The sequence below is a fragment of the Parasteatoda tepidariorum genome, chromosome 7 (genome assembly GCF_043381705.1).
Source record: "Parasteatoda tepidariorum isolate YZ-2023 chromosome 7, CAS_Ptep_4.0, whole genome shotgun sequence".
NCBI lineage: Eukaryota > Metazoa > Arthropoda > Arachnida > Araneae > Theridiidae > Parasteatoda > Parasteatoda tepidariorum.
The window spans coordinates 43,149,234-43,170,371 of NC_092210.1; the positions used below are offsets into that span (position 1 = coordinate 43,149,234).

Genomic DNA, 21,138 nt, shown 5'->3' on the forward strand with positions numbered 1-21,138 from the left:
TATATCACGAATATTAATGGGAAAATGGCTGTATGCGCGGACGTCGGATTCGAGATATTTGTTGTCCGCAGGGAATTTTTGACCGCAGAGGACGGGCGGAAGGGTGGTTTTTCGAGCCCTGATGTACAAGAAATATTGTTCTAGAAAGTCTAAAAGCACAATTATCACGTTGTGAGCTAAATGGCTTCAAAACACACCAAACGCAGTAACCCGGAAGTATAGGCAGTCAAGAGCTTGCAGCGCTCCCTGGTATAGAAAACACCATCCATAGCGAAAACTTAAAAAAGACTCTGCAAAATAAAAAATTAAGAACGTTAAGAAGAAGATAAGATCATTAAGAAGGTAAGAACGTTAAGAAAAGTTGGAATTTTCATAATTTGTGCGACATAAAATGCATTTTAAATTGCTTGTGCTATAAAGTGATGTCAATTCCACTGCAGTTTTCTTTCATGAAATACAAATAACATATATTTAAAGCTGTGGTGTTATAAAGGGGGTTGCGTAAAAATCACCCTTCATGTGTGTTTTTTTTAATCCTTATCAAAACATGAAAACAGTATAGAAAGAAAAGTTGGGGTCACAAATTAGTATTTAAGGAAGGAAAAAACAAAAACGATATCAAAATCTGAAAAATCACACTACAGTAGAGTGAAAGAAATAAACAGCAAGGTTAGTTTGATTACTGGAGGAAACAGAAAGGAATCGAAAAATTATTAGAAACACATTTTAACTTAAATGCTCAAATAAATAAGCTTGGGTGTTTGTTATATTAAACATTAATCCTCAACCCCCAATGTGTTTACTTTTTGCTTTCATTTTTCTAGATCTACTTCTAGATATACATATTATGGGCAGTCATTTCTGAACATCCTGTTTAGTCTAAAGAAACAATAAAAATCAATGTTGGGACAAAGACCAAAAAGATACTTAGAAATGATATTGTTTTCCATCACTAGTGGTCACATAAATTTGTGATTAAATTAATCTAATGACATTATATTAATAAAAATTGCAATGTTCCCACATTGAAAGTTGTACTTTTTTAAAAAAAAAAGAATAGCAATGGAATTTAGAATTATATCATTTAGTCGGTTTGCAGTCAGTTTTACAATTGTAATAAAATGGCACTTTAAAAAACTTTATTCAACTAAATACAATTTAGAGTAAAATTCTAGTGTAACGCTTTAAAAAAATCTGCATTTTAATAAAAAAAAATGAAGAATTCAGTCGCAATATAATCCCTTTTATTTCATATTATGTTCCTAAAATTATCAATATGATGATAGTACAGTTAGTACGTTAATTTTAGTTTTATATTTAAACTAGCTGAATACACGTTCTTCGCACGAGGTGAATAAAAAAAAAAAAATCAAGAAATCAGTACCAAGAAACGCAACGCAATCATGCTCAAAAATGAAAGGCATATACGGACACAATTTAAGATCTTGATGTCATTTAGGTGAAATGGCATTTCACCCAAATGAAAAGGGTGAAAGACATTTTTCAATGAAAAGAGTGAATGACATTTTTAGGGAATTAATTAATTAGAGAAAATAACATAAAGTGGCTGCGTCAATATGGGTATGTTTAATACAATAGAACTGATCTTACGTTCCATATTTTAGTTAAGTTCCATATAATCCATATTAGTATTTAGTATGCTTGCATGATTTTTATTTCAAACTATGCATTGGTAAATAAAATAAAGCAAAAAATTATTAGTCCCGCCTTCTAATAAATATGGTAAAATAATTCGGATACATTTTCTTTTTTCGTTCTGAAAATGTCACTTACCTGGGTCTTCCACTAAATTTTTCAATTAATATAGCTAAAATAATTTCTCTTTTTTGTTTATTTAACAATATGTTGTAATCTTCGGTGCCTTTTCGTTATTGATGTAAGCAAAGCTCGTTGTTTGTAATTCATGCCATTGGAATATAGATAAAATATATTTAGCACGCGGCCAGTTCATGATAGTTAAAATTTATCACTATTAAGTGACATTATAAAATACAAAAATTTCTAAAAGATGTTCAATTAGGAAGAAATGCAGAATGATTTTTTATATCATATATTCTCTCATAAAAATGATATTTTTACATAAAATTGCAATTTAAAAATATATATATAGGAACATTTTACAGAGTTAATGAGAAAGAAATAAACTTTTTAAAAACTGCAGGGAAAGTCAATTTTCTTTAGTACTTTTCAATTTCGGGGGTCATAATTCGTTTCATAATTTATTTATACATATATTTATATAATTCTTTTTTAAAGAAATTCATAATTAGTTTTCTTTTTCAGTGTAATAATTATTATGATTTACCGAAATTGCAGTCCCTTGAAGGTTCATTATAGCGGGGTTTGACTGTAATATAGATTATGTTTTTTTATTGTAAACTTTGTTGTTGCTTTATTAGTTAAACATTATTTTCATTTTTTATTATGCTTTTACAGGTCCTGCAGATGTGATACCCAAGAACAATGAACACATGTTATTTTGGTATAGAAAAGTAGCATGATTTTAAGAGTAACTGGCATCGATGAACTTAAATGAACTATTTAATCCACTGTACGAGATGGATAATGATATTTTTAATAAAATAGCTTGAGCTTTTGATTGAGATCAAAGTGTAGTTAAATAAACAATAATTGTATTATAACTAAGAAAAAAAGTATTTAAAATTATGCTTTTTCTCATTGTTGTATTGCTTTTCTATGTAAGTTAATAACACGTTTTGTTAGAGTGTAAACCTGTTTGCTCATTGTTTTCTATGGTAATTGTTAAAAATAGAGCTGATACTTTTTATAATATTTGTTTGAAACTTAAACTATAACACAAAGTTTAAAATTTAGAAAGTTTGGTTTGATTTTTTTTGCATAGGAGCTTAATTGTAATTTTTAATTTGTTTGAATAATTTTGAACTCAGCTAATATAAAAATAAGATATTTAGTATTAATGTTAAAACCTTATATCAATAGATAAAAGTACAACTGATAAAATTACACAATGCAACTTTTTAAATAAAAAATTTATTCTTTTTCATGAAAACAATGAAGGACTTTAAAATGATTCTCTAACGATCTTGGTTCACCTGAAAAATGAAGTTTTCGTTTTACATTCATACCTAACTTAATTAGCGATTCACGAAACAATTTCTCTTCTTTACCTATTCTCGGTCTGGTATCACACAGAACTTGGTACGGTGTCACATGTAAATGAACATCAACGTCTAGTTTAGAGAAGCTCTCTAATACTGACTTGTCAGTAATCCAAGTTGGAGAGGTTCCAGAATGACCACCATCAATCCAATAAAAGCAATTAATTTTTTTCAATAATAATTCCATTTCTTCATCTGGCGAATTTCTTAGGAAGTGAATTGAATAAAGAAATTGGTTTAAAACAACACATCCTTTACTGAACCCAATTAAAGTCACTGGTTTACAAATAAACTCACTGAGATTGAAGTTGGAAACACAAACACTCTCAACATTATGCAAAAGTAAATTAAGATGTTTTAAGCTATCTAAATCAGAGGAATAAGATGGAGCACCAAAATTGTTTGTAGTCATAAAATTATCATAACAACTAAAAGTCTTTAGAGCCATTTTAGAGGGCTTTATAATTAGAACCACATAATCAGGGAAATGTCTGTTAAGTATGGTAGCAGTGGTTTCCAGATCCCAATCTGAATAGTATTTATTGTCTCTGTGAGCCAGCATGTTTTCCTTATAATCCTAAAATTAAAAATATGTAATTTGTAATAACTTTAAATATCAAAAAAGTTAGAATTGAAGTTAAGAAACAAAACAGTATGATTCAGTTCTATTTATTAATTTACCATACATGGTACCAGACCAGAAGTCAGCAACTTTATTTTGAGATGACAGCATTGCATATTTCAAATGTACACTACAGTCAAAGTTCAATTTAATGACCAGTCGTTGATCTTACGAGGGATATTATAATTTGAGATTGCTACGTTGTGAATGTTAAGAAATTATCCTAAAAGTTAGCATTCCCAATTGAAAAAAATACTGGACTAATTTTGACGAAGCTGTTAGCAAACGAACAGAAGAATTGATAATATACCACAGTGATGCTAACTTGCTCTGCCCTGAAAGCAATATTTTAACAAAAAGCTAGGTAACAAAATTTAACAAGAGTCTTTGTTTCTAATTTTCTGTTGCACCACAAAATATTTTTGCTGAAAGCGAAGCGATTAGCATCTCTGATGTTATTAAAAATACGCAAAAACTATGACAAATATATTTCTCATATAACCAACAGAATAAAACCAAATTAGGAAATATTTCAATTTTTAACATATGTAGAGGCATGTGGGGTAAGACTGAGTACCTGAATTGTGAGGAAATTAGCTCTGTTTTTTAGAAACAAACTCTGAATTACACTTAGCTAGCCAAGAAAGTATGTTGTTAGTTAATTCACAGCGCCCATGTAGATAAGTTTTACTACGCCAACTCTCTAATGTTAGCTTGTTTTTAAGCTATTTTGAATGTTTTTTTTCAATCTCCATTAATAAATACAAAAGCTATTAATGTGTATATTAATAGAAGGATACAGAATAGAAAATTTATTGTGTACTTAATATCATCGATCATTTTTTTTCTCTTTATTTTGAAAACTCCTTTTCCCTCCTATCTTGTTTTGTTTTAATTTTGAAAACATTTGAAGTGCAAGCTATTTTACTCACTATTTATTTCTTGTAAATTTTATTTTTAACGCTAATTCATTTTATAAAGAAAAATGTTGTTGAAATCAAGACCATTTTTTTATTTACTTTTACAGAATCATTTTTCAGGAATATTTCTTAAAAATAAATTTTAATCACTTTTCTGTACAGTAATTATTTTTTGTTATTAAATAATGTTGCCCTACAAGTTATTAGAAGTAAAAATAAGAGTAATTTTCTAGAAAAAAAAATTTATTTAATAAAATAACATCCCTTAGAATATGAAATAGTTGCAACTTATTTGTAATATTTTTCACAAGAATTCGATCACAATAAAAACTTGCATTGCATGAGAATTTTCATATTTTAGTGATTTGTGCCAGTAAGCAATTAAAACTATCATTAATCTTTTATATTTCTTTATGAGTAACAATTGTTTCATAATATTTATTGAAATATATAAGTACACGAAAATCAAGTATAATAAATAAAAAAACGCAAGAAAGAAAATCAGTTCTAGAGAAAACTCTGCCTTTGAAACTTTCGAGATTTCAAATTTATATATACAGTGTAACGTCCCATATCCGGGCGTCCCTTTTCCGGATATTTTTTAACAATCAAAATAAACATCTCTTCATCTTCCCCTCTTTTAAAAGAAAAGAAAAGAAGAGGTTTTTTGACAAGTTTTTTCCTTTTCTAGCTTCTAGGGATTTATGCATTGAATCCATAAATCACCAAAAAGGGGAAGAGAAGACCTCCCAAGGATGTTGAGTGACCGTTAGTGACGCTCCTCCTCCAGAATGCAGGAAAGGAGGGAGATTTGTTTTCAAAAGAACATAACTGAGTTCCCCCCCTTTTCTTTCCCATGCGGCTGGCTAGTAAAAGAGGCATTTCCTGGGACCTTTTTATTAGAGTGCTAGGGAAAGAAGAAGTACTGTGAAAAAGGGTAAATGCAGCAAACGTTACCGTGGAGGGGGCGTCACTTTCAGTCACACACACACAGAAAGAAAAAAAAAGAAGAGAGAACCCAATCAGCATGCCGCGCCTTTATGCTCGATTGATAGCCAATCATCAGAGAGAAAATAAGAATTTGTCACTTTCCCGCCCTCAACTTGAACCACAAATAAGGAGTTAATGAATTTTTCACCTCCACCTACCCACCTTAATGAATGACAGGAATTTCCCCTTCTTGCTTGAATCCTTCTACTTCAAAATGGCGAAAAGAGCAATTAATATCTTCATAACTGTCAAATTTTTTTTCGTTTCTATATTTTAAGCAATAATTATTTTTTTCTAATATATTGTTTTTGATTCATTAGATATAATTCTAATACTAAAACATTATTGCCCGAAAAATGATGTTTATTTATTTTTTGCTTCTTAGATTCAGATAGTTTATTAAGGCCTGTTTACACGGTTCAAGTTCTTGAATTCGAGAAATTGGTAGAATTTCTCTGTCCAAGAAATTGGATGATTCGTCAACACCATACAAGTTCTTGAATGTCACTGATTGGTCAGAAGAAAAACTTGCGCATGCGCATTGTTCATATTCAACATTATAAAATCATACCTACACGAATTTAAAATTACTGAATAAATTCAAATAAAATCATAATAACACAAATAGACCGTAACAGATCAATTTTCACTAAACAGAACTTATTTTCACTAAAATATATGAAAACAAACTACAAAATGACACAATCTGATGTCTGCTTGTTGATGTCACAAAACTTAAGAAGCTGATTGGTTAAGGGAGGAAAACCTTGGACCAAGTACTTGGATGATTGTTTAAACGATCCAAGCTCAAAGCAAAAAAGTTTCCATCAATATCAATCAATCTCTGTTCAAGAAATTGGATTGTCTAAACAGGCCTTCAGATCATTTTAAGCTTTGTTTACCTTGGGGGTCTAATATACGGAAAAATCTAATATCTGGACTTCCGGAAGTCCCACCGATTCCCGATATGCAACTTTCCACTATATATATATACACACACAGAAGTTATTGTAACACAGAGTGAAAAACCACAAAAACTTTATGTGCAAAAACTCGATATAACGATACCAATTTATAAACTATTCATGTGTAACGTGTCTTTAAACTAAGATTTAAAATTAAATTATCTACCAATGAAAAATATCACACCTTTATAGTAACTAATTACGCAACATTCAATTTAAAATCCCATGAATACAATACGTGATACTGATTAAAATAAAAGTGTAAATACAAACACGAAATCGAATTTTTGAATAATTTAAATAGGAATCGTCATGCAAGATATTAAAATTGCATAAATACCATTCACAATATGTAACTTTTAAATCATTTTAATTTGAATATCAATGTTTGATATTAAAATTATAAAACATTATAATAGCGAATTTAAAATATTAAAAATGTCAAAAATCCGATAATCATAAAGAATCAAATTGTCGAAAAAGTAACATTCATGGAAATTTCTCGTAGTGAAATGATAGATCTATAATACAGACTGCTCATGATGCATTACACATGTTGCGTGAAAGGGTAGAGGTTCTATCATTTTAGAAGAGAAACATTTTGTTTTGTTTCTCTTCTGAAATTTTTTTCCAGTTGTATGTTATGTTGTAAGTCTATATATTTTTTCACCTGTCCAATTATTACTATTTTTTTATTTTTCATATTGATGACACAATAACAATATCAAGGCTTTGTAAATAATCGTTCTGACACCTGTACCATAAACCTTATGAGAAGATATATTAAAAATTATAAAAACCATGTTTTTTTTAAATTGTGGAATAGTGTTTCGAAACTGATTGATTTACATAAATATGCTAAGTTAACTGAAAATATTTTCTTAGAATAATAACAGAACGTGATAATTTGTTTTTTAAAACAATGTCATGAAAACATGTAAGGATTAACCGAGATATTTATAAGAATAGTTTTTATTTAATTGTAAAATAGAAACGGAACATTCAATTAGAAACCAATCTAGAATAAATATGATTAACTCCTCTAAATAAAAGTGTAGATCTAATTAGTCTTTAAATTTTTCAAAATGATTGAATTTTGCATTTGCTGGTCATAGAACACTGCATAGTCAATTATTTATTTTTGAATTTCCTAGTAGAAAATATTTTAATTAAACAGTTCCATGAGAGATTCCACAATCGCAGACATGAAAAATCTAATTTTATTTCTTAAAAAAGGCAAATTTGGGTAATAGAGAATACAGCATTAATTTTCCATGTGATTTAATGATGTGAAAAATATAAAATATTATAAGATATATAGACCAGTTAACAAGATATCAGTTCTAGAAATTATCAGTTGATATTGTCAACTAAATTCTAACTAAAATTTCGACAAAGAACACAGCTAAATTTTTTACATAAAAATCAAAGCCTCAAATGATTTGACATATTACATTCAAAGCTAAATTTTTGTAAGAAATTTTTATTTTGTTTAACCAGCAGCAGAATGGCATACAGAAATGGTCTTGCCAAAACAAGAAGGAAAAAAAAGGTCTTAGATGGTAGGTCATCCACAAAAGGATAGAAAAAAATGACATTGAAGAGAAAAAGAAATGCTAAAGATATGCTAAACGCATAATAGCGATAAGAGATATAACATAATAGATACGCATATTAGCGATAACGATAAGAGATATGCTAAACGCAAAATCACACGTCTCAAATCATTAAATAATTATAGAATTAATTAAAAGTAAGGGATAAATAAATTAAACAAAAATTGTAAAGCTATAAATACAAATATATTACAATAAATTAAACATTCCTATGCTTAAATATCAATAATAATAAATCATTTTAATATATATAAATCAATTAAAATACACAAATTAAATTATATTTAAAGAATATTATATTATTGTAAATTTATAATAAAATTAATAAATTTTAAAAAAACTTTAATATTTACTTATTTAAATAAATTACTATGTGTAACATGGTGGTGGAAAGGATATAGACTGCATTTATAAATAATTCTTTATTTTTTTTTATGTTAGTTAATTCATTAGGTNTTTTTTTTTTTTTTTTGTACAACTAGTGTTTTTTTGCTAACTTTTATATTTGTTTTCTTAAATAGCTAGTTTTAATTATTTATAGTTTTATATTTTTATTTTGAATGGCATTGCATCATATGTCAAAACATATCTTATTATTCATATTTAAAAATTATAAAAAATATTATTAGAAATGCTATTTAATTTTTAAGTTATGAATTGTTTATAGAAGTTATTAAACTTTGCTTAAAATATTCTAAACTTTTACCGAACTTGTTAAATGCTAGTGATAAAAAAATTTATGTATGAAAGCTGAATAATCCATTTTTAATAAATAGTAATTTCGTCATTAAGGGCAGTCAAATTTTATCTTAAATTTCGCTATATGAGGAAAATACGAAATTCCAGGCACTATGTCAAAAAGCATTTTGTGACATTGAAATTTTTTTTTAATAATATATCTAATATTGCCAAATATAGGGAAGTACTATGTAGTACGGAAGTAAGATGTATGGTAGCTAACATTGCTTACCGTACCTTTTTTTACATCACATGCTTTGGGGATAATCCAGACAGATGTTGGTTTCAAAGTGAGTATGATTTTACCATAGCGAAAGCAGTCTACTTATATGTTTATTTGCAGAAGATCACAAATCAATTGTCTTGAGATACAAGAAATTAATGGAAAAATACTTTTTAAAAACAGTTATGAAACCTATGATTATCTATAAATCTAACCTATAACTCATAATTTATTTTATCTTTCGGTTGTCTTTATGAAACTATTTAAAGTAAAATGTCAGGAAATAGAAATGGAATTTTCGAAAGAAAAAAAATACATATATATATTTCAACTAACAATATGTTAAACAAATTATGAAAAGAAGTAGCATTTATAAAATATTAATTAGTATATCCTATTATATTTTTCAAATCATAACAAAATATTGGGAAACGCTGACCTAACCTATCAATAGATTACTTGATGATTAAAAAATGACTATGATTAATGAAAATAAAGGAATTTGTTAAATCTAATAATGATAGAAAGTATGCAATTTTATCAGAGTATACAAAAAGCACATGCATTCCTTATACAGCAGTCTATATACACCACATTGGGAAGATCAGCTGCAGGTAGGACGTGTCTATGCAAGCAGTAGGTAGTGTAAACATGACTTTGTAGCAAAGTAAAGTATATTTAAAATTTCAAAATGTTATATTGTAAAGAAACTACAAAAAAAATATAAATGTAACTTACTTGCATATCTCCACCAAAATATACAACAGTTCCAATGATAGTTGAATTCTCATGGGGAGGATGTAACACAATTTCATTTTTTCTCCCTTGATAACCTTCAACAACTCCTAACCGGTGAGGGCCAGATACCTTCTTTGCCACTTCCATCACGATTAGGTTTACAGCCTGTTAGATGCCATATTTGATAGCAAAACCTAAAATGTACACAATGCTCACATTAAAACTATGTTAACTATTAAAAAAAACACACAATTTCAACACATCAATAATAATAAAAGTCACTCACAATATATCTAAATAAATGTCAAACCAGTCAGAGAATAAAGACAGATTCTCAGAAAAAGAAAAAATACATTTCTTAAATATTACTACAAAAAAGTGATATTAAAGAGTACACAAACATAACATAAAAGTACTTCGGTTGACTTAAAGCAATTATAAATTATAGCTAGTAATACAAATAAATTTATGTTATAATAATACAGGGAGAGTAGTAAGAAATATCAAATTAAAAAGTTAAAAATTAATCAGCAAAATATTTATTACACAGTTTGACTAACACATTTTTACATTCAAGTTACAGTATTTGTTGAAAAAATCATTGGCTAAAATAAATTATATAAAATATACTATGAGTAGTAAAGAATGTGAAAAGATAATGAAAATCCAATGCAATTTGTAGAATATGAAAAGATACAGTAATATTTTGTAAGTTTTATTTTCTACTGAATTATACTAGGAGCGATCTGTGACAAAAATTGTTTTAAAAACATTTTTTTTTAATGTGGAGGAAAAGCACATGCAATACAAAAATGTAATTACAAAGTCTTAATACATTTTTAAAGTTATTTTCAATGAAAATGAATACTTATTGTGAAATATGTTCTATTTGCATATATCATAATATATACATTTTTAATTTGCACTGCCTTTTCATTCAGTCTTTTTTAAAATTTAATATACATTTAAATATATTAATTATTACTTGCAACATTAGTTAATAAAAATGGATACCCATTACAGATAAACATGCATGCTGGAGAAGGTCACTAAGATAATGAAATGTATTTTTATAATCAATTTAATATATAGTTCTGGTAATAAAAAAATTATAACATTTACATAAACCTACTGAAAATTCCAACCAATATAGTTTTTGTAAACAAAATTTTTGATAAATCTGCTTCTTAGAACAATAATTTGCAAATTGTCCATTTTCAAAATAAACAAAAACATTTAGGTATTAGTCAATGAGACAAGATTTTAAAATTAATGTAATTTAGAAAAAATCAGTTGATAAAGGTAACCTTAAAACACAATTTTTTTTAGAAATAATTTTTCAAATAACAATTATTCCAAATAAACCTTTCGCAGTGAAGTTTTAACAAAAAAAAATTCTTAACTGTCACATCATTTCAATTCTGCTACATCAAACTGGTAGACATCTTTTATTTGAGAACTAAATTAAGAAGAAAGAAGAATATCACAACTTTTAAATTTTTTTAACTGAAGCCAGCAATAAGCTCCTAATGTTTAACAAATGCAAGCAAAATCCTACATTTGTAAATCATAAATTTTTTTTAAATCATTATCTATAGAAAAGTATTTGATTTACAAAATTACACGTACGGATTATTAACATACACCATAATTAGATTTTTGAATAAAAACAAGATAAGAGCTGCATGTGGAATAAAAATGTGGAGGTGCATGTGGCGGTTTATATAAATTAAAGATCACTTTGATGCTGCAAAAGATTTCATAACATAACTCTCAAAATGATAATTTAGTACTTGTCTAAAATAACAGCAGCTATCTATCAAATATTTGAAAATGTAAAAGAAATCCTTAAATGTAAAATAAAATTGTTGAACAAAAATATACTAGAATGAACGTTAAGAATACAAGTCTTAATGTTAACTTCGCATAAAAATTTACAAAAGCTAAGGAAAACAGAATCACAAGGTTTCTGTTACTGGAAAAGGAAAAAAAAAAGAGACCATCTTTTTAAAATTGTATTTTCTTCGTGAGAGGTACAGGGTAGCCCAGTCATAAAACCATGTAAGAAGAACACTAAAGCATTTTGATTAATAGCCAGCAATGACCAATAAATACAAGTGATTTAGTAATCATATTTAGAAAAAAAATAATAAAGATTACATAAACTAAATTTTGTTCAAAAACAGAATTTCTCTATAAATAATGCAGGGAAAATAAAATGCTTCTGCATTATACATATAAAATAGCTATCATATTCACAAAACATTTAAGATTAAAAAAAAATATTGTGTTAATTATGAATGCGATTTTAACACTGTTATAAAGTGTCAAATAAAAATTTAATAATTAGATACAAACAATGCAAGTTCAAATTAAAATATTAGAAAGTCAATTCTCAGATATACTTAACAAAAAAAAATCTTCTAGATCCATTTAAAAATTCTTTTACAAAGTTGAAAATATATTAGAATTATTAATCCATATTATTAGCCTCAAACATAATGTGGGTATGATTATCACAATGAAAAAAAAGACTCCTGACGTTCTAAAAATAAAATTCATTAAACCTAATACCAATCTTAAGGAATTAGAAAAGGTAAACAAATAAAAAGGAAAAGCATCAGGTTTTTAGCCTGTAGTTTCCCCAATCTAATTTAGACAACAATCATAGAAAAACTTAAACACAGATTTTAATTTTTATAGTAAATATTGCAAAATTTCCAAAATCAATCTTGGTCAAGTGTTAAATGCATTCTATATGTGATCCTTTTACATAAACTATCGTATCATATTAGGTAAAATATGTTTCCTATAAAACTTGATACATACGTTTATACATTAGAGGTTTGAGAATACAGCGTAATTGAGAACCATTTTGTATTATAAGGGATACAAATACATAGTAACATGAATAATCTAGAAATGATTAAAGTTGCATTTTTAACTACAATTTTTTGTAACAGATACAAATATAACACATTAAAAATGGAAATAACTTAATTAAGAAACTAGTGACAAAACAGGTTATATCATTATTTTTGATAAAGCAATTACATAAAATTTTATCAAGTTATTTCAGTGTCTTACACTTATTTGAAAATTTTAACACACGTTAAAATACTAACACTTTAAAAGGTAACGGCATAAATTTCTTTTAATCTAAAATTTTAGTTTGAATTCTGTTAAATTTTAAGAAGAGAACTGCCCCATGTTTAATTTTAAAACAATTCCATAACAGATCAGTAAGACAGAATTTGATTTTACCAAAAATGTATTTGAAAATATTATTTGAAATAATTTCATTATATTTTTAGTAGTAAATTAATATACCAATTTTTAACTACAAAACAGCTTAATTCTTGGATATAATCATAATTAATTTAACCCTTTTCTTTTAACAGAACAAAACTGTCACAATTGCAGCTAAGCTGCTGTACAATCTAGTATCTATAATTGAAATTTTAACTTACATTAAAAATTACTTCATTATCTGGAATAAAGAGTTAATGTAACAAATACCCAATGTATGTGATAAACATGCAAAAGTATACATATATAAAACTGGTTATGGTTACATATTTGTAAATATACTATGCAGTGTTTTATATTTAGACAAGGAGGAAAAAAAACTGCTGCCAAATATGAAATTTTAATAAAATACTATTAATTTTCATATTTTTGTAAACTATTATTTTAATTGCTAATTTGTTAGCAGAGTTATATGAATTTCAATACTTATTGAAATATCTCATATTATCCCCAATAAGCTATGAAGCTGAATTAGGGGGGAAAACAAAACAAAACAGTAGCATAATACCAAATATGTTGCAGGTTCTGGTATGAACACATCATAATTACATTTTCTCATTGTAGTTCATAAATACAAATGAAAAGCAATAATAATTCTTTTCCATTAGACAACATTATGAAGTTAATATTTTTTATAAAAAATAGAAATACATATAAAAATTTATTAATGAACAATACCTTACCTCAGTTCAGATTACGAGAACGATAAAATCTCTTTCGGTTCACAATTTCTTCGTCATTTACGACTCGTCCACAATTAAATAGCCAAGATGAATTACATAAGTTGTGAAGAAAAGATCATATTAAACAGATTAAATAACAGGGTGATAGAAATAAACATTTTACTTTTAAATACTATCTGCATGATAAACACCTTAAAACAGCTTTCTCTTCTGCAGAATAGGTCTGCATCACATGATAAAAAACAGTAACCTTATTTTCCATTAATTTGAAATCGTTAATAAAATTAAAGAAAGGAATTTTTTTAATAAAATGAAGAAAAGGAAAAAATTTGATCTTAGTATCTCTGAAAGTTTTTGATGTTTTATAATTTTTTACAAATTATAACATAATTTTAATAGCATAATATAACTAAGAAAAAAAAACTAGATTATTTAATTAAATTAAGATTTATAAAAAAGCTTTCAGAAATACTTGTGTCTAAGTATTTTCTTCCCACAGACCTCATATTTATAAAAATTATACACATTACCTGTAACTACTGAACAGAAACTTATTTGAATATATACGATCTGGATGTTTCATTGCACAAGCATTTTCATTATTCAAAAGAAGGAATGTTTCACAATGAAATTTTCAATCACATTAGCTTTTTAAATGAAATTGTTATAATCTTGTCAACTATTAAATAAACATAGAATATAGTTAGTTTTAAATTCATTACCTGACCTATTTTAAAACAAAATTGTTTTTCATCTCTAAAACTATTTAAAATCCTAAAATTTCTTAAATAACAAGTTCAAAAGATCATCAAATTTCGCAATACAGAACAATAACACGCATTCCCTCAACATATTAGGCACTAATAGATTAGTATGTCAGCTCTCAATCATTTTAACAAAATAAACCGAAACCAATCATATAATTTGAAAATTTTCAATCAAATATCCTTAAGATTTGTTACAGCACTAAATTTTCTTAATCATTTATGTATATATAAAAACACCTTTACTATAAGCTAAAAGACCTATGTATCTGTGATTAAATTCATTGTAATGAATTTCTCAATATTGAAAGATAGTAGTTTACAAATATAATTTAAACCTTGTAACAACTTGCATTTAGCCTTAAATTTAAATAAATTTCAAAGACCAACATTTTTGTGTGACAAAAAATTTAACAACTTTAAACACAAAAAAATTTACATATTAGCTTGTTGTTTCAATGAAGTATCTCTTTCCAGTTTTGTAGAAGGTGTAGGCTTTCATCAGGCCTCTTCTCTGTCTTGTAAAAACTAGAAAGCTCAATGTCGCATAAAACATTATTGTAAGAACATACAATATTAACTTAAAATGGATAAGTGTCACTCGGCCCAAGAAGAAAATAAAGCAATAACATTGTAAAACAATTTTACAAGCAAATAAAAAGAACTAAGACAACTCTTTAGATAATTAATGCAAGATATTCAACTAAATTATAAAATTAATATCAATTAACACAATTTCTTTTAATTTAATTTTTGAAATTTAGTAATTTGAAGAAAATTATTATATTTAATTGATGGATATAATATTCTAAATCAAACACATCAATTACACACAATATCACACAAAAAGATTTCTTTACATTAAGATTTCAATAACAAATTTTTATAATGCTTTATTCAGATTCAGAAAGATACAATGAATTATTGTCATCGAAATGTCGGAATGATTAATGTTTAAAACAATGCATTTTAACCAATATAATTACATTTCTAAGTGATAATAGTCAGAATACATCAAAAGTAGGCATATATGAATTATAGTAACAGGCAAATCTATAATATAGAGTGAGGAAAAGAAATTACATTTAGTGTCGGGAGCTTCTACGGTCTCGGTCATGATCTCTATCTTTGTCACGATAGCGATCATCGTGATATCGATCTCTTTCTCTGCTACGATCCCTATACTCTCTATCTCTGCTTCGTGAACGATCACGACGACTTGATTTTTCCCTTCTTGAAGATCTCTCTCTCGACCTCTCTCGTTCACGAGAACGAGCTCTATCTTTACTTCGAGAACCATAAGACTTAGATTCAATGCCATGCAGCGTATCTTGCAAAGAACTAATCAAAATTTTGCACCTTTCATCATTCGCAACTTTGGATTGCTTAATCAAAGATATAGCTGTAACAAGAGTTTCAATAGCACTGGCATAGTCTCCAGCACTTGCATCAGCAACCGCTCTAGCGATGGCACTACTAGACACAGTACGATTGCGACCCATGATTTCTTCAAATTCAGCATCACTTATTGATGAAGAAGGTTCAGGACCTCTGTCAGTGATTGATCTATAATCAGAGAATTGAACAGGAGGAGGTCGATTGTATAAGTCTGGAGCTTGAGATGCAGGAGCAAGTCCAGGCGGCACTCCTTGCTGGTGAAAGAATGCAGGATTAATATGAGGACTTGGAATCGGTGGTGCAGGTGGCGGTATTGCTGGGGGCATACCTTGCCCTGGAGCTGGAACCGGAGGAGGAGGCCTATTAGGCGGTCCAACAGGTTGTGGAGGTAAGCCAACATGCTGTGGTGGAGGCTGTGATAAATGACGGTCCCAATCATTTGTAGGAGGTGGTCCCCTGGTGTCAGGTGGAGGTATGCCTCTAGGACCCATTGGAGGCAAAGGACCTCTCGGAGGTGGGAGCCTCAAGTTATTTGGAGGTGGTGGTCCAGGTCTAACAGGTGGCGGAGCTTGCAATCCCGGTGGTGGAGGAGGTGCACCAGTGTTCACCTGAGGAGCTCCAGGTCGTCCAGGTGGAGGAGGCATTTGAATTTGGGGAGGAGGAGCCGACATCCACGGGGTTCGTCCAGGTTGATATTGTGGAGGAGGTGGTCCTTGTGGAGGTGGTTGCATATGAGGCCCAGGAGGCATTTTTTGTTGCTGATATCCTTGATTCGCATTGCCACGATTTCTGGATCGATCTTGTTGCATACCTCTACTATCATTCCTATTATCTCTACCATCTCGATCACGTTCTCTGTCTCGATCCCTGCTGCGCCTTTCATTAGAATTATCGTGACGATTCCCACCACCATGCCCGCCTTTTCTAGATTGCAGCTCAAAGTAATTCAAATTTTGCCGAGTACAAGCAGTCACTGCAGGATTTTGGCCATGTAGCTCTTTCTTTGGCAATTTTTCCATTATTATACGGAGAGAATTTTCAGAACTTAGGGCAACAATACAAAACCCTTTAGATTGACCATTTGCACGATTTTCATAAAATTTTATTTCTAAAATATCATTAACACCAAGACTTTGCATTGCTTCAGTCAAATCTTTATCAGTTGTCCACCACGTCAAATTTCCAACGTAGGCGGCGACTCTTTTACCACCATGGCGGGAATGGTGCGGAGAAGCACCGCTACCAGCAGACGATGGTCGTCCTTCATCATTATGATGATCATCAGATGGGGCAGTAATAACATCATCATAAAGATCTACATTAGTATCATGATTATAGTCACCGTCTTGATTGAAATCATGGTCTATATCGTCTGCATACAAATCAATATCAGCATCCGCCATTTTATTAGCTAACTTTAACAAGCAGAATATAAAATATACTGAGTGCCACAATAACTAAATCAATAGTTTTCTGTTTTATTAACTTCTTTTATTTTCCCAATCTAGATACGGTTAAAATATTATAGCATAATAATTCAACAATAAAATGGCGACTACGCAAGCTATTCTACGTATAACTGTTACATGGCCTAAACATTGGTTTTAATCATTGACTAGAGCAATTGACTTTTACAAATAACAATAGAGTGATAACTTAAATGCATTAATGAGTTTATGAATGATAGTTATGAAAATTTAATTCCTTACATTTATCAAGATATGCAAGCTCCTCGGCGAATTTCATTCAAGGTGAAGTTTACAGTTAAAAAAGTAGGGAACGGATAGTGACCGTGTAAAACCAAGCGCAGATGGCGCTAGGGGTTAAATTCGTCGAACACCTACTGGATGGATTACTACTTCCGACTGAATTTGATGCTTAAAAAAAAAATAAATAAAAAAAAAATAAACCACCATCACATATTAATAAACTCGTAGGGTTTTTAATATAAAGAGTTCTTTAAATCAAACAGTCACGAACAAACGAACGAAAGAAACAACAAATGAATTCAGAAGACCCGCAAGTTAGCTATGATGCTACCCAAAATATAACAAACGATGCTATTTTACACAAATGTAGCCAAATTAGGGATAACACTCAAAACAGGGCAAAACTTGCCCTCCATGTATGCTGTGATATTAATTTTGTTAAGAATGTTTTAGGCTCACAAACTGAATTTAGAAATTCCAATAAACTCTTATGAATAGTAAAATGACGCTTAAACATATCCTGATTATCGCCTAGGCCTAATAGACATGGGCCTAGGGTCCAAAAATTCTGAGGGGCCTCAAAAATTAGTAAAAAGTCGAAAGAAAGGTGGGATAGCTGTGTGTTGGTTTAAGTACTAAATAAAAAATAATTACAGCTTACAATAAAAAAAATAATTCAGCTGATCAATGAATTTTAGCAAAAATCTCAGCTTTCAATTGTGTGTGGTCACGAAACTATTTTTATTTTGACATAACATTGTTTTATATTTTGCCTTAATTTATAGATACGTAAACTTTATCTTAGAAAAATAATCCTCAATTGCCTGCTTTCACAATTTCTTACAATGCTTGTCTTGAATCATGCTGTTCGTTAGATTCTTTTCCATTGTTAGGACGAATTACTCAAAATATTATGCAAACTTCAGTAATTTAATTTCAAAATATTTTGTAAGGGAAAATTTGGTGGACCTTGTGCCTGAATTAGTCTAGATCGGTCCGCGCACGTAAATTTAAACGCGTAATGCAATAATAAAGCTTACAAAATATTAAGCCTGCTCAGACATCGCCTACTAAACAAACATAAGTGCAGGGATACACCGGAAGTTATCAACATTTTCTCAGTCAACCATTCAGGTACAAACAATTTTTCAGTTGATGCATTAATCTTGTCCAAAAATTATCTTATCCTTAAAACTATAATCTTATTCTTAAAATTCGATCTTCTTATTGTTTTAGTTCATTTACGTCACACTAGAGCTGCACAATGGGCTATTGGCGACTGTCTGGGAAACATAGTTGAGGATGATCTGAAGACATGCCATCACAATTTTGATCTTTTGCAGTGGGATGCATAGTTATACAGAAATTGTTAAAGAAAAAAAAAAGATAAACACGGTTGTTAAATTTTAGAATAACTAGCTTTTTTACTGTTCTGATTTGTCCTCTTTTTACTTGCTTATTACAGTTTGTTCTAGATGCAAGACGTGCGCCATCATACGTTAAAATTAGCATAAGCAATCGCAACACTCGAATACGCCATCTGGGTAGAAGACCGATTCCATTCCTTTGACCCTTCCCTCTCCTCCTCTTTTCTGTTCTATAGGATATAGCATTTTTCCTTTTCTTAATATTTTTTCGTTTCTAATAGTTAAAAAACTTTTTTGAAAAATTTCCACGACTCTTTCTTTTAGAACAATGTTTAATGTAGTTTTCAGTTCTATTTAGTTTCCTAACTTAAAAGATTTTTATCTATTCGAATTCAAGCTAGAAACTTGTGGCCTAACTACGACTACAAATATTAACTACCGAATCACTAGTATATCAGACATGTTAACTCGATTCTATCTTGAGGCACCTTTTGATAGATGAAAGTTGACATAGTCGATAATTAATTCCCCTCACTGGTGACCCGGACGTGATTTTGAAAAGAAAAAAAAATGAATTACTGAGCGAAAGGCTTTAAACTAAAAAATAATGAACAAAATTTATATAAATATATAAACAGCATGAATCAACTAGTGGCATCTGTTCATCGAATTCTATCACAGATAAAATTCTGGAAGAGGAGTAACGTGGCGTAACTACCACTATAAATATTAAATACCAAATCACTAGTGCATATAAGACATGTTAACTTGATTCTATCTCGAGGTACCCTTTGATAGATAAAAATTGACATAATCGATGTGTATTTCCCCTCAAGATCATTAAATTTAATAGAACGATTTCGCAGGAATTTGGTTTTAACTCTATTAAGAAGATGCATATTTTTTTCTGTTTATTTACAAATATTTCTCGATGTGTTTTGAATTTTCCTTCGATTAAAAAAAAAGCGATTCCATTTTGTGTTCGCTTGTATAAGAAAGAATATAAAACATTTTTCTTGTTTTGATTTAGTATGACACAATAAGGAAGAAAAGTAACCGTGCTACACTGAAGAAATCTCCAGTGCAACTGATGATAGTTTTGTTCTGCTAGCAGGAGAGGAAGAGTTCTCCTTTTCCTTCGCCGAAACCAGTCCTAAAGAGGGACCCGAATCCCTACTTGAAATAATCATACCTCGTTACCATAGTCACCGCCACAGTTCCAGACGAATGTCTGGCAGAGTACCTATCGTAGACAAACAGTATAGGTCATTGCTTTTACAAAGCTGAATTCTATTTACCAAAAAAGCGGAAAAAATTTATTAATAATCAAAAGAAATTATACTATATCAAGTAATTCAGATGATTCTCTATTGTTATTTACCGAATTATATAGATACAGAAATATATACTATTCTATAAAGAAGAAGAATACTCTACAGCTATTACAGTTCTGAATTCACATTTATTCATGGGGCACGGGCATTGATTGTAAACAAACAATCAATTGCGGGTCTCTGGGTGGCGAGGGTGTCATAGACTTAACATAGTGAGGTTTAAAATTAAAGTGTTTTTAACTTATATTCTGAATTTATTTAGAATATTACATATATTTTTCGAAAGATAGTGTACTGAACTTTAAATAGTGATGCAGTTTTAATTGAAAATTTCCTTTTAAATGCTGCAATTTGAGGATATATATTTGGTCACTTTATTTCCTGTGATTTGTAATGTTATGGCACAACTTGATTAGAAATAAATGTATAGAATACCTGCATTAAAATTAATATTATTATTTAGGATTTAGTGTTTTATTTATGTGTGTATGTTTTTATTTATTTTAAAACTGATATATATTAAACACAGTTTTGAGTATATCATAGTCAATCAATCTTATTAATTCATGTTATTTTTCTTAATGGTATTTTTATTTTGAAT

The 21,138-nt window shown here is 29.0% G+C and overlaps 3 protein-coding genes across 3 annotated transcripts in view; 1 reads left to right on the top strand and 2 right to left on the bottom strand.

Annotated features, from left to right (window-relative positions):
- LOC122270503 (uncharacterized protein CG3556-like) overlaps window positions 1–2,700 on the top strand; it is a gene marked incomplete in the record, with an annotated part of 11,486 nt that extends 8,786 nt beyond the window's left edge. Inside the window, 1 exon segment of the mRNA XM_071183348.1 lies at window positions 2,458–2,700. Within this exon segment, the coding sequence (XP_071039449.1) occupies window positions 2,458–2,522 (65 nt within the window).
- A 333-nt stretch (window positions 2,701–3,033) lies between these two features.
- LOC122272154 (mitochondrial protein C2orf69 homolog) lies at window positions 3,034–10,120 on the bottom strand. The gene is made up of 2 exons (XM_043055424.2): window positions 9,974–10,120; window positions 3,034–3,738 (listed from the first exon to the last, which is right to left on the bottom strand). The coding sequence occupies exons 1-2, from the start codon at window positions 10,118–10,120 to the stop codon at window positions 3,034–3,036; spliced, it is 852 nt and encodes a 283-aa protein (XP_042911358.2).
- LOC107455882 (cleavage and polyadenylation specificity factor subunit 6) lies at window positions 10,028–17,896 on the bottom strand. The gene is made up of 2 exons (XM_016073602.3): window positions 15,813–17,896; window positions 10,028–10,167 (listed from the first exon to the last, which is right to left on the bottom strand). Exon 1 carries the CDS (start codon window positions 17,528–17,530, stop codon window positions 15,815–15,817), a length of 1,716 nt encoding a protein of 571 aa, XP_015929088.1. The 5' UTR covers window positions 17,531–17,896; the 3' UTR covers window positions 10,028–10,167; window positions 15,813–15,814.
- Between the last annotated feature and the right edge of the window lie 3,242 nt (window positions 17,897–21,138).

Excerpts from the sequence above, each read along its gene's own strand:
- LOC122272154 (XM_043055424.2), bottom strand. The coding sequence starts at position 10,120 with ATGGAAGTGGCAAAGAAGGTATCTGGCCCTCACCGGTTAGGAGTTGTT. Across the intron at positions 3,739-9,973 it reads ATTTTGGTGGAGATATGCAA|GATTATAAGGAAAACATGCT; the intron begins GTAAGTTACATT and ends TTTTAATTTTAG.
- LOC107455882 (XM_016073602.3), bottom strand. The coding sequence starts at position 17,530 with ATGGCGGATGCTGATATTGATTTGTATGCAGACGATATAGACCATGAT.